The 13,685-nt window shown below is 45.1% G+C and overlaps 1 protein-coding gene across 3 annotated transcripts in view; it reads left to right on the top strand.

Moving 5' to 3' along the window:
- Positions 1–13,685, top strand: part of evla (Enah/Vasp-like a) — a 72,148-nt gene that overhangs the window by 38,283 nt on the left and 20,180 nt on the right. For all 3 annotated transcript variants that reach the window (XM_024429650.2, XM_024429649.2, XM_024429651.1), the window contains 4 exons: positions 232–286; positions 11,232–11,308; positions 11,941–12,852; positions 13,181–13,443. In XM_024429650.2, the coding sequence (XP_024285418.1) occupies positions 232–286; positions 11,232–11,308; positions 11,941–12,852; positions 13,181–13,443 (1,307 nt within the window). The remainder of the gene's footprint in view (positions 1–231; positions 287–11,231; positions 11,309–11,940; positions 12,853–13,180; positions 13,444–13,685) is intronic.

Genomic DNA, 13,685 nt, shown 5'->3' with positions numbered 1-13,685 from the left:
GACACTGCTGCCGGACCCTTACATCATTATTTATCTGTTGGTTATTGTTATACTGTATGTAACCTCAGGCCTACATTCAATATGCTAAATATATATCTCTATTACTGCTGGGGACGGTGTGGCATGTGAAGAAACTATTCACAAACACCAACGATACACAAGAATATATGTCCTTCCGTACAGGTTGTCTTTTTCTAAAAGCTAAAAATCTGTTTCTGTTTCTCACCTCAGGCCCTGCTGTCCAACGTAAAAATGGGCCCTCAGAAGACCCCGATGCACACAGGAGGTAAGGCCCCTCTGACTTTCATAAAAACACCAAATAGTGATGACAAAGCGTGGTGCACAGTAGAACTCACAAAACAAAAGACATTGATAAAGAAACTGGTTTGAAAACTTGCTTGTATCCATCACTGAAAGTGTTCTTCATTTAATTTGTCTGAAGGTAGTTTGTTTAAGGATACAAAACACATCAGGCCTACCACATACCTAGTGGCTCGTGTTGTGTTCTTAGTCCACTCTAGTAGTGGAAAGAGGTGCTAAACTCACATTAGGGTTGAATATTTTCCCTGTATTTTACAAATGTTCCATCCCGAGAATAAATCACTTTTCTCCCGCGTAACCTAGTATTTTTTGCTAAAACCGGAAGTGTCATTCAAAAGAAAATAAATATGTCTGGATTTGATTAGAGCTTTGATCAGCATGAAAATTAAAACCTGATGCTACCTGAGCCTGATGAGCCATATATTAAATACATTTTATGAGCCGAGCCCAAATGATTGTGCCACTATCCAACACATACACTATATAAACAAAAGTATGTGGACACCACTTGAGTGGATTCAGCTATTTCAGCCACACCCGTTGCTGACAGGTGTATAAAATTGAGCACACAGCCATGCAATCTCCATAGACAAACATTGGAAGTAGAAAGTCCTTACTGAAGAGCTGTGACTCAACTTGGAAGCTTCATGAAACGGGTTTCCATAGCTGAGCAGCCTAAGATCAATTCTGCACAATTCCAATTGTCGGCTGGGGTGGTATAAAGCTCGCCGCCATTGGACTCTGGAGGGATGAGTCACGCTTCACCATCTGGCAGTCCGACTGACGAATCAGGTTTGACTGATGGAAGGAGAACACTACCTGCTCGAATGCTCGAATAGTGCCAACTGTAAAGTTTGGTGGAGGAGGAATAATGGTCAGGGGTTGTTTTTCATAGTTTGGGCTAGGCCCCTTTAGTTCCAGTGACGGGAACTCTTAAAACTACAGCATACAATGACATACCAGACGATTCCGTGCTTCAAACTTTGTGGCAACAGTCTGGGGAAAAACCATACCCGAAATGGTTTGTCGAGATCTGTGTGGAAGAACTGTCCGTCACACTGCCAGATGGTGAATCGTGATTCATCACTCCAGAGAACGCATTTCAACTGCTACCATGGCGGCGAACATTACACCACTCTGGCCGACGCTTGGCATTGCGCATGCTGATCTTAGGCTTGTGTATGGCTGCTCGTCCATGGAAAACAATTTCATGAAGCTCCCGACAAACAGTTATTGTGCTGACGTTGCTTTCAGAGGCAGTTTGGATTTCGGTAGTGAGTGTTGCAACCGAGCACAGGCGATTTTTAAGCGCCACGTGTTTCAGCACTCAGCGGTCCCGTTCTGTGAACTTGTGTGGCGTACCATTTCACGGCTTAGCCGTTGTTGCTCCTAAACGTTTCCACATCACAATAATAGCACAGACCGGGGTAGCTCTAGCAGGGCAGAATTTTGCTGAACTGACTTGTTGAAAAGGTGGCATCCTATGAAGGTACCATGTTGAAAGTCACTGAGCTCTTCAATAAGGCCATTCTAATGTTTGTCTATGGAGATTGTATGGCTGTGTGCTCAATTTTATACACCGGTCAGCCATGAGCGTGGCTGAAATAGCCAAATCCAGTAATATAAAAAGGGTTTCCACGTACTTTTGTATAGTATATAGTGTATAAATCTAGAACAGGATTATATATTTTGGCCGCAAATGTCATGAAACTCTGGTGATGGCCCTGCAGTACAGGCTGGCAGTGTGGTGCAAGGACAACAACCTCTCCCTCAATGTGAGCAAGACAAAGGAGCTGATCGTGGACTACAGGAAAAGCCCATTAACATCGACAGGGCTGTAGTGGAGCAGGTCGAGAGTTTCAAGTTCCTTGGTGTCAACATCAACAATGAACTATCATGGTCCAAATACACCAAAACAGTCTTGAAGAGGGCACGACCAAACCTTTCCCCCTCAGGATTAAAAATGTAAAAACACATCACGACAAGAGACAACACAACACTACATAAAGAGAGACCTAAGACGACAACATAGCATGGCAGCAACACATGAAAACACAGCATGGTAGCAACCCAACGTAACAGCAGCACAACATGGTTGCTGCACAAAACATGGTACAAACATTAATTGGGCAAAGACAACAGCGCAAAGGGCAAAAAGGTAGAGACAACAATCACGTGAAGCAGCCACAACTGTCAGTAAGACTGTCCATGATTGAGTCTTTGAATTAAGAGATGGAGATAAAATGTTCCAGTTTGAGAGTTTTTTGCAGCTCGTTCCAGTCGCCAGGTGCAGCGAATTAGAAAGAGGAGCGACCCTGCTTTGGGGACCTAACAGAATGTGACTGGCAAAACGGGTGTTGTACAGTGCCTTGCGAAAGTATTCGGCCCCCTTGAACTTTGGGACATTTTGCCACATTTCAGGCTTCAAACATAAAGATATAAAACTGTATTTTTTGTGAAGAATCAACAACAAGTGGGACACAATCATGAAGTGGAACGACATTTATTGGATATTTCAAACTTTTTTAACAAATCAAAAACTGAAAAATTGGGCGTGCAAAATTATTCAGCCCCCTTAAGTTAATACTTTGTAGCGCCACCTTTTGCTGCGATTACAGCTGTAAGTCGCTTGGGGTATGTCTCTATCAGTTTTGCACATCGAGAGACTGACATTTTTTCCCATTCCTCCTTGCAAAACAGCTCGAGCTCAGTGAGGTTGGATGGAGAGCATTTGTGAACAGCAGTTTTCAGTTCTTTCCACAGATTCTCGATTGGATTCAGGTCTGGACTTTGACTTGGCCATTCTAACACCTGGATATGTTTATTTTTGAACCATTCCATTGTAGATTTTGCTTTATGTTTTGGATCATTGTCTTGTTGGAAGACAAATCTCCGTCCCAGTCTCAGGTCTTTTGCAGACTCCATCCATCTTGGCTCCATCCATCTTCCCATCAATTTTAACCATCTTCCCTGTCCCTGCTGAAGAAAAGCAGGCCCAAACCATGATGCTGCCACCAACATGTTTGACAGTGGGGATGGTGTGTTCAGGGTGATGAGCTGTGTTGCTTTTACGCCAAACATAACGTTTTGCATTGTTGCCAAAAAGTTCAATTTTGGTTTCATCTGACCAGAGCACCTTCTTCCACATGGTGTGTCTCCCAGGTGGCTTGTGGCAAACTTTAAACAACACTTTTTATGGATATCTTTAAGAAATGGCTTTCTTCTTGCCACTCTTCCATAAAGGCCAGATTTGTGCAATATACGACTGATTGTTGTCCTATGGACAGAGTCTCCCACCTCAGCTGTAGATCTCTGCAGTTCAGAGTGATCATGGGCCTCTTGGCTGCATCTCTGATCAGTCTTCTCCTTGTATAAGCTGAAAGTTTAGAGGGACGGCCAGGTCTTGGTAGATTTGCAGTGGTCTGATACTCCTTCCATTTCAATATTATCGCTTGCACAGTGCTCCTTGGGATGTTTAAAGCTTGGGAAATCTTTTTGTATCCAAATCCGGCTTTAAACTTCTTCACAACAGTATCTCGGACCTGCCTGGTGTGTTCCTTGTTCTTCATGATGCTCTCTGCACTTTTAACGGACCTCTGAGACTATCACAGTGCAGGTGCATTTATACGGAGACTTGATTACACACAGGTGGATTGTATTTATCATCATTAGTCATTTAGGTCAACATTGGATCATTCAGAGATCCTCACTAAACTTCTGGAGAGAGTTTGCTGCACTGAAAGTAAAGGGGCTGAATAATTTTGCACGCCCAATTTTTCAGTTTTTGATTTGTTAAAAAAGTTTGAAATATCCAATAAATGTCGTTCCACTTCATGATTGTGTCCCACTTGTTGTTGATTCTTCATACAGTTTTATATCTTTATGTTTGAAGCCTGAAATGTGACAAAAGGTCGCAAAGTTCAAGGGGGCCGAATACTTTCGCAAGGCACTGTATGTGAAGGATGAGGGCTGCAGTAGGTATCTCAGATAGGGGGGAGGGGGGAGTGAGGCCAAGAGGGTTTTATAAATAAGCATCAACCAGTGGGGTCTTGTGACGGGTATACAGAGATTACCTGTTTACAGAGGAGTATAGAGTGCAGTGATGTGTCCTATAAGGAGCATTGGTGGCAAATCTTGTATTTCTCTCTCCAATTTTGTTGTTTCCAATTGGTTGTTACAGTCTTGTCCCGCCGCTGCAACTCCCGTACGGACTCGGTTGAGGTGAATGTCGAGAGCCGTGTGTCCCCCAAAACACAACCAAGCCAAGCCGCACCAATGTGTCGGAGGAAACACTGTGCTCCTGGCGACGATGGGACAAGAACATCCCTGCCGGCCAAACCCTCCCCTAACCCGGACGATGCTGGGCCAAATTGTGTGCCGCCCCATGGGTCTCCCGGTCACAGCCGGCTGCAACAGAGCCTGGGCTCGACCAGGATCTCTAGTGGCACAGCTAGCACAGCTAAAGAACATCTAGCCATTCGAGAGCACCCTTACCTGCCGATCTATAGATTATGTCTCTGTAAACTAGCATGGGTAGGATGGTCATCTGAATCAGGGTTAGTTTGGCAGCTGTGGTGAAGGAGGAGCGATTACGATAGAGGAAACACAAGTCTAGATGTAAGCTTAGCCTGCAGCTTCAATGTTTTTTTTATTTTTTATTTGACCTTTATTTAACCAGGTAGGCAAGTTGAGAACAAGTTCTCATTTACAATTGTGACCTGGCCAAGATAAAGCAAAGCAGTTCGACACATACAACGACACAGAGTTACACATGGAGTAAAACAAACATACAGTCAATAATACAGTATAAACAAGTCTATATACGATGTGAGCAAATGAGGTGAGATAAGGGATGTAAGAAACATTAGTGTTTAGAATGTGAATGCACATTAGAATGTGCAAAGTAGAAATAAAAATAATGGGGTGCAAAGGAGCAAAATAAATTAATTAATTAAATACCGTAGGGTAAGAGGTAGTTGTTTGGGCTAAATTATAGGTGGGCTATGTACCGGTGCAGTAATCTGTGAGCTGCTCTGACAGTTGGTGCTTAAAGCTAGTGAGGGAGATAAGTGTTTCCAGTTTCAGAGATTTTTGTAGTTCGTTCCAGTCATTGGCAGCAGAGAACTGGAAGGAGAGGCGGCCAAAGAAAGAATTGGTTTTGGGGGTGACTAGAGAGATATACCTGCTGGAGCGTGTGCTACAGGTGGGAGATGCTATGGTGACCAGCGAGCTGAGATAAGGGGGACATTACCTAGCAGGGTCTTGTAGATGACATGGAGCCAGTGGGTTTGGCGACGAGTATGAAGCGAGGGCCAGCCAACGAGAGCGTACAGGTCGCAATGGTGGGTAGTATATGGGGCTTTGGTGACAAAACGGATTGCACTGTGATAGACTGCATCCAATTTGTTGAGTAGGGTATTGGAGGCTATTTTGTAAATGACATCGCCAAAGTCGAGGATTGGTAGGATGGTCAGTTTTACAAGGGTATGTTTGGCAGCATGAGTGAAGGATGCTTTGTTGCAAAATAGGAAGCCAATTCTAGATTTAACTTTGGATTGGAGATGTTTGATATGGGTCTGGAAGGAGAGTTTACAGGCTAACCAGACACCTAATTATTTGCAGTTGTCCACGTATTCTAAGTCAGAGCCGTCCAGAGTAGTGATGTTGGACAGGCAGGTAGGTGCAGGTAGCGATCGGTTGAAGAGCATGCATTTAGTTTTACTTGTATTTAAGAGCAATTGGAGGACACGGAAGGAGAGTTGTATGGCATTGAAGCTTGCCTGGAGGGTTGTTAACACAGTGTCCAAAGAAGGGCCAGAAGTATACAGAATGGTGTCGTCTGCGTAGAGGTGGATCAGAGACTCACCAGCAGCAAGAGCGACCTCATTGATGTATACAGAGAAGAGAGTCGGTCCAAGAATTGAACCCTGCGGCACCCCCATAGAGACTGCCAGAGGTCCGGACAGCAGACCCTCCGATTTGACACACTGAACTCTATCAGAGAAGTAGTTGGTGAACCAGGCGAGGCAATCATTTGAGAAACCAAGGCTGTCGAGTCTGCCGATGAGGATGTGGTGATTGACAGAGTCGAAAGCCTTGGCCAGATCAATGAATACGGCTGCACACTAATGTTTCTTATCGATGGCGGTTAAGATATCGTTTAGGACCTTGAGTGTGCTTGACGTGCTGTGTACCGTCTAGCCATACTCACAAGTACTTGTATGAGGTGACTACCTCAAGCTCTAAACCCTCAGAGGTAGTAATCACACCGGTGGGGAAAGGGGCATTCTTCTTACCAAACCACGTGACCTTTTGTTTAGGAGGTGTTCAGGACAAGGTTAAGGGCAGAGAAAGCTTGTTGGACACTAAGAAAGCTTTGTTGTAAAAGCTTTTAACACATACTCAGCTGGCCCCTCCACCGATTTTAAGACTGTATCATCTGCATATGAATGAGAGAGCTTCCTACTGCTTGAGCTATGTTGTTGATGTAAATTGAGAAGAGTGTGGGGCCTAGGATCAAGCCTTGGGGTACTCCCTTGGTGACAGGCAGTGGTTGAAACGGCAGATGTTCTGACTTTATACACTGCACTCTTTGAGAGAGGTAGTTAGCAAACCAAATACCCCTCAGAGACACCAATACTCATTAGCCGGCCCACAAGAATGGAATGGTCTACCGTATCAAAAGCTTTGGCCAAGTCAATAAAAATAGCAGTCCAACATTTCTTAGAGTCAAGGGCAATGGTGACATCATTTACGACCTTTAAGGTTGCAGTGACACATCCATAACCTGAACCGAAACCAGATTACATACCCAAAAGAATACTATAGACATCAAGAAAGCCAGTCACTTAATTATTGACAAGTTTTTCCAAAATTTTTGATAAAAAGGGCAAAATAGAAATTGGCCTTATAACAGTTAGGATCAGCTTGATCTCCCCTTTTAAATAAAGGACATGCCGTGGCTGCATTCCAAGCAATGGGAACCTCCCCAGGGAGGAGAGACAGGCTTGGCAACGATAGGAGCAGCAACCTTAAAGAAGAAAGGGTCTGAACCAGATGTTTTTTTGGGGTCAAGTTTACGGATTATGCGCATTTTCGCAGCTTTTTGTTAAAAATCGCGCAACATTTCAGCGTCCTGCTACTCATGCCAGGAATATAGTATATGCATATGATAAGTGTGTGTGTATAGAAAACACCCTGAAGTCTCTAAAACTGGTTAAATCGTGTCTGTGGCTAGAACATAACGTGTTTAGAAGTCAAAATCCTTCGAAAAACTGTTCACCAAAAACACAAAAATAATATCCATCCGCCAGTCAATGTATTGTCTAAGGCTGAAGAAAATACATGGCAATCCCCTGTAAACGCCTACAGCTTCCACACGATGTCGCCAATGCTGTCATTTAGGGGCGGCTTTATCCTTGGTTTGGTGACGTATAGGCACTTCCTTTCTTGGGGCGCACCACAGGATGTTATGAATGTGAAAACATGGACGATGATTTCAAGACTTGCTGCTATCGAATACAGATCGCCCCGTGATCAATTTAATAGATTATTAACGTTTATTAATACCTAAAGTTGTTTTAGAAAAGTAATTTGAAGTGATTTGTAAAAGTATATAGGCAACTTTTGTAATTTTAAAAAGTGACGTTGCGTCTTGTAAAGGGGCATTTTTCTGGATCAGACCGGTCTTCAGCAAATCACATTTTGGGTATACAATGACGGATTTAATCGGGAAAAAGACCCAATTGTGATGTTTATGTGACATATAGGAGTGCCAAGAAAGAAGCTCGTCAAAGGTAATGAATATTTTATTTCTGCGTTTTGGGTAGCGCCGGCTACCGCAAAATCTGTTGTTTTGTTGATGGTCTGGTATTCTTGGGGGTGCATGCTATCAGATAATAGCTTCTCATGCTTTCGCCGAAAAGCATTTTACAAATCTGACTCGGTGGCTAGATTCACAACGAGTGTAGCTTTAATTCAGTACCTTGTATGTGTGTTTTAATGAAAGTTTGAGTTTTATGGAAAACTTTCGGTGGCGCTCTAAAATATCCGCTGATTTGATCCCGCCACAGGGACCTCCTCCCTAACAAGTTTTAAGGAGCTCCTTTAGCACCTCGGACTCAGTGACCACCTGCAGGGAGAAACTGTTGCGGGGCAGGGGAAAAAGAGGGAGGATAATTGGGGATAGTCACATTAAAAGGGGTGGGAGATGAGGAAATGTTGGACAGGCAAGGAGGCATGGCAGAGTCAAATAGGAATCTTGACTTAATGAAGTGGTGATTAGAGCTCAGCCATCATTGTCAACATTAAGGGATATGGGCAGCCGTGAGGAGGAGGGTATATTCTCCAGGTCTTTAACCATTTTCCATAACTTCTTGGGGTTAGACCCACAGAGAGAGAACTGCTCCTTAAAGTAACTAACTTTTCCCTTCCGGATAGCCTGAGTGCACGTATTTCTAATTTGCCTGGACGATAGCTAGTCAGCCTGAGTATGCATTGTCATGACTCTCCTGGCTGAGAAGCCATGGCCTCAGATCAGCTTGGCAAATGGCTGATGATGACCACACCCCTCTCACCCACAGAAGAGGAAAGGGGGGACTGGGCCGGTTTTGACTGTCATAAATTAGGGAGGAGGGGAATCTCCCTCCTGCTCTTCAGTATCAACCAAAGGAATGCCTTTGTCCCCCAGAAGACTTTTGCAGCCAAAACTATAACACCCAGAAAGTGAATACTCAAACAATATTTCTAAGATAGGAATGTTAGGAATGGTCAGCGCAGATCTAAAGAACAATGATGTCATATTACTTGTCATTTTGTGATGTTATTAAAAACTGTATGAACTAAATACTGTAACTTAGGAAAGAAACCCCCCTTGGCTGTCAAGTTTCCATCTAATACATTGTGAATACAATATGAAGAATGATTAAACTTTTGTTGCTAAGACAGGAATGTGATTTTGGTTTTCTAATGAGATAATGATTTTTTATGTCCTTTGCACATTAAGTAGCCACTTCCCGAATGAGGTCAGAAGAGAGTGTCAGTGTGATGGACCAGAGTGCTTAAAAGGACTCACTAAGAATTAACATACCATACCAGAAGATGTGAAGATAACACTAGAGGAGCTGATGGTAGCCGATAACACCCAGCAACAATCAACAAAGATTTATTTGAAAGCTTAAAGCGTAAAACCAGCAAATCAAATTGTTTGGGGAATGACTTGGTGGAGACAACCAAGCACTGAAAGTGTTCCTTGGTAAAGATTGCCACTCCACCACTTTTGGAAGATCTTTCTTGCCCAAAAAGGTTAGAACCAGAAAGGTTAACATCAGTGTTCAAAACACTCTTTCTTAACCACGTCTCAGTAATGACCAACACATCAGGATTGGAGCTGTGAATCCACACTTTCAATTGATACATTTCAGGTAATAAGCGTCTAGTGTTAACGTGCAGAAAACCCAGGCTTTTACGAGAGCAGAAATCAGTGAAGCAGATATCAGAGCACAAATCAGAATTGGGGCTAGCAGCAGTAGATGGGCCAGGGTGTATGTGCACATTTCCATATATAATCAACTGTAATACAATCAGGGCATGGCAGAGGACTGCTCTGCAGTGTTGATTTATAACATTTGAATGTGCATTAGATGGCAACAAGATCATATTGTACAGCAATTTCATCAGGTAACATGATCACAAAGCCGACAAGAGGTGGTTAGAATAGGATGGGAGTCCAAGAGTCTGTGTAAACAATAGAGAGTCAGAGTCCCGAGTGTGGGAATAAACAGACTGTCCCCCGGTTGGGTAAACAAGCAAGTTCATAGTCAACAAAGAACACAGGAGTCAAAAGGCAAATAGCATAGAGTACAAGTGAAAAATATAACAACTTGGGGCTAGCCATTGCAAGTTCAGAGTCACTCGACTCAACAGTGCATGTGTGCTGGAGGCGATCGAAAGCTCGGGAGAGAGGGGGGAGTGTGGCGAGGGTACCTATACCAGACAGGGGGAGACAGGCCAGGAAAGATGGTGAACAGATCGCCAGGTGGAATCCAAGCAGCAGTGCAGCAGGCACCCGGGAGTAGGTGTCACACCCACTTAGGAGAAGCTTTTTTGGGAGGCAGATTCCTTGTAGAAAATCCCAGCTAGCTAGCTAATGTAGCTCGCAAGTCTCTGTCCGTCTTTTCCGCGTGGAAAAGGAGATCGTTAGCAAGCTATATCTTTCCAGTATCGACGAATGATCCTTTACAACGTCCAAACAAAGTTGTCCTGTGGCTGTTGTATTTTGGGGATTCTGAGGAGGATATCTTCTCTGCAAAGATGGAGGGGACTTCAAAGGCCTCTGCATTTAGGTCGGGAGGGGCTGTGAAACTCACACCTCTCTCTTCACACTTATGTGCTAATTTCAGTCAGATTCTTTCCTAGCAGCTTGGTAGCCTTATTTAAGCTTTATATAACAAAATTACCGAGAGGTAATTGTCTTTTACTTTTTGGCTTCAGAAAGTAGGTTCAGACGGAATATTACTCACTCAATTTTGTGTTGGATGGTATTTCCAGGTTCCGCTGTGTTTCTTCTGTAGGTTTTGGCTTGTTAGAAGTTATTTTTTCTTGATAGGCCTTGGTAGTAATAGTCCATTCAGGTAATTTTGTCCAAAGTCAAGGTTTTAGGTATGGAATGGTGAATTGGAACTAAGGTTTTGATGTTGAGGTTAGTATCCTGTATATGTCCTAGCAAAAAAATGCATGTTTATCTACATTTATCCAACTCTAATTTTATATTTTTGCAGAAGAATTCAGGAACCCATGCTCTGTGTCTATTCACTCTCTCTCTCTGAAACAATGTATTCGTGGGCCCAGATTGAAAGGCTGGAAATAGGGAGAGGCTAAAACTTGTGTCTGTGTCCTCTGTGTATCTGCAGGCAAATGATGGAGCAGCATCAGATGCAGATGCAGGGAGTGGCCCACAAAGAGAGGGAACGACAGACATCTGGCTCAGGTAAGGCCTGCAGACAAACATACTTACTGTGGACAAACACTACCATGTTAGACAAGGGTCTGTCAACACACAAGTCACAATACGTTTTACCCATGTCAGATAACATCTTAAGATGCTATTCTCTCCATGGGAATAGCATGACAATCATGGTAACCAAACACAGCCTAGTGTAGCAGCGCATATGGGTCGTATTCATTTGGCACCAATGGTGAGAAAACAGACTGAAACAGGGAGGAACTACTTGAATATGTCCAATAAGATATGCTCACTATGGTTTTCCGTTGTAAAATGTTGTGCTACAGTGTACCCTAATGAATACCACCATGAGAGAGCTACCTCTGAGATAGAGAGCTACCTCGGACACATCTGTGCTTGTGTTGAACCCCCCTCTTTATTTACTCATGCTTATCCATGCACAAACAGGAGCCACACTCATTCTGTCAGCGTGCTATCGGCAGCTGAATGGCAATGCGACTTCCTGCTTTCCTGAGAGTTCGCATTCTGCTTCTTTTTCTTATGTAATTGTTTGTCTTTGTTTCTTTTTTATTTCTTCATCTTTGCTTAGTTTCTCATTATTCTCTCTTTCACATCCTTTGTTTTCTACCCCACCCTCCTCCATCTGTGTGTTATAGTTGTTTCCACCCTCCAATATAAGGTGTCCTCCCCTCCCTCTCACCCGTCAAACACCCCTCCTGAGTACAGACACTACCGGGCCGCCACACTGCCGCCTTCCTACGCCCGAGTGGCCTCCAACTCCTCCCCCTCCTCCTCCTCCTCTTCCTCCTCCTCCCAGGAAAGAGAGGTGCTGGGTGGACGGGCTGGCGACAACTCCGCCCAGCTCTCCCAGCTCTCCACCTCCCTGGCCTCGGCCTTCTCACCCGTGCAGCCAGGGGTGCCCATGGCCCCGACCCGGCAGGTGCGCCAGATCCCCCTCTCTCCCCCCACTGCTCGGACCCTCCACCACACCCAGTCCCTCCACCAGGGTCATGCCCTGCAAGACCCTGTGCTGCCCCCCAAACATGGCACCTGGTCAGCCTCCCACGCCCACATGTATGGCCCTGTGCCCTCCACGCCCCCCTTGGTGGGCATGATGCCTGTGCACATGCCCCCCGTGCCCCAGCCCCAGCATGTCGTCCCCGTGGCCCACCCTCTGCCGCCCCTCCACAGCCGCGTCAAGACCCACCCCTTGGACCAGCCTGACCAACCCCACATCCCGTCCCACCTCCCCCACGCCAACGGCCAATCAGAGGACTATTATAACCTTGCTCAGCAGCAACAGCAGCAACAGCTGCAGCTAGGTTACGGCGAGGCTTCTTCCTTACCCCCTCTGATTGGTCTGTCTGCCCAGGGCCCTGTCCCTGTCTCTGCCCACCAGCCCCAGTACCCGTCCTCCTTTCACCCCCAGCAGCAGATGTACCAGGCCACGCCCCCACCACCACCAGCACCCCAATTCTCTCCCCCCTCATACACCACAGCCCAATCAGAGGGGGGCTCGCCCAAGCAGACACCCTCTCCTGTCGCTCAGGCTGCCACGGCCAGCTGCAGTAAGTATAAGCAGAGCTCAATGAGCAAGGCACTTGAACAACTAATGTGTGTTCTGTGTGTGTGTCGGGGGTGGGGACTCCACACACCTCACACAACATGCATCTGGCTTATATGGATGGAAGCATATACCTATTATGAATACAATAACAGTTCCCATAGAAAATTCAGCCATCTGTTACTGTACTTTTGCATTTTGATTAACTTTAAATTAAATTATTCTTATCTGAGACCATTAATCTAATCAGTTCCAATCAGTGCTCGCCAACAGTGTTAGCCAATGAGGAATCTGATGTCAACTGATGTGAACCTATGCTGTTTCTCTCCCAGGTCCGGTTTCTCTTCCCTCATTGCTGGCTTTGGCCCCACCAGTGGCCCCACCTATGCCTATGCCCCCCCCTGCCCCTATGGCATCCATGGCCCCACCTCCTCCACCAGGCCCCCCGCCTCCGGCCACGGTGCCACCGCCCATGCCCCCTCCACTGCCGGTTGATGGAGGACCACCGGTAGGGGAGGCAGGGAATGAGCTGCCGCAGCCACTCTCAGGACTGGCGGCTGCCCTCGCTGGAGCCAAACTCCGTAAAGTTGCAAGGGTTAGTATCTCAGCTTAGACTTGATCATGGTCAGTAAGAAGAAAACGTTTTGAAACAAGGAGGTACTACCTAAATGTCCAATAAGAAACTTAATTTTTTTCTTTCTTTGCAATATGTTTGAAAATGTTTTGCTACGGTGTGACCCACTGAACAAGACCATTCATATCTATGTGAAAATTGCTTGGACATTCTAACCATACACACATTACCTGTTGGTTGGCTTCTATAAAATGGAACTCGTA

The sequence above is a fragment of the Oncorhynchus tshawytscha genome, linkage group LG24 (assembly GCF_018296145.1).
Source record: "Oncorhynchus tshawytscha isolate Ot180627B linkage group LG24, Otsh_v2.0, whole genome shotgun sequence".
Classification (NCBI taxonomy): Eukaryota; Metazoa; Chordata; class Actinopteri; order Salmoniformes; family Salmonidae; genus Oncorhynchus; species Oncorhynchus tshawytscha.
Note: the sequence above shows the minus strand (reverse complement) of the source record. Positions and strands in the feature narration are given on the sequence as shown.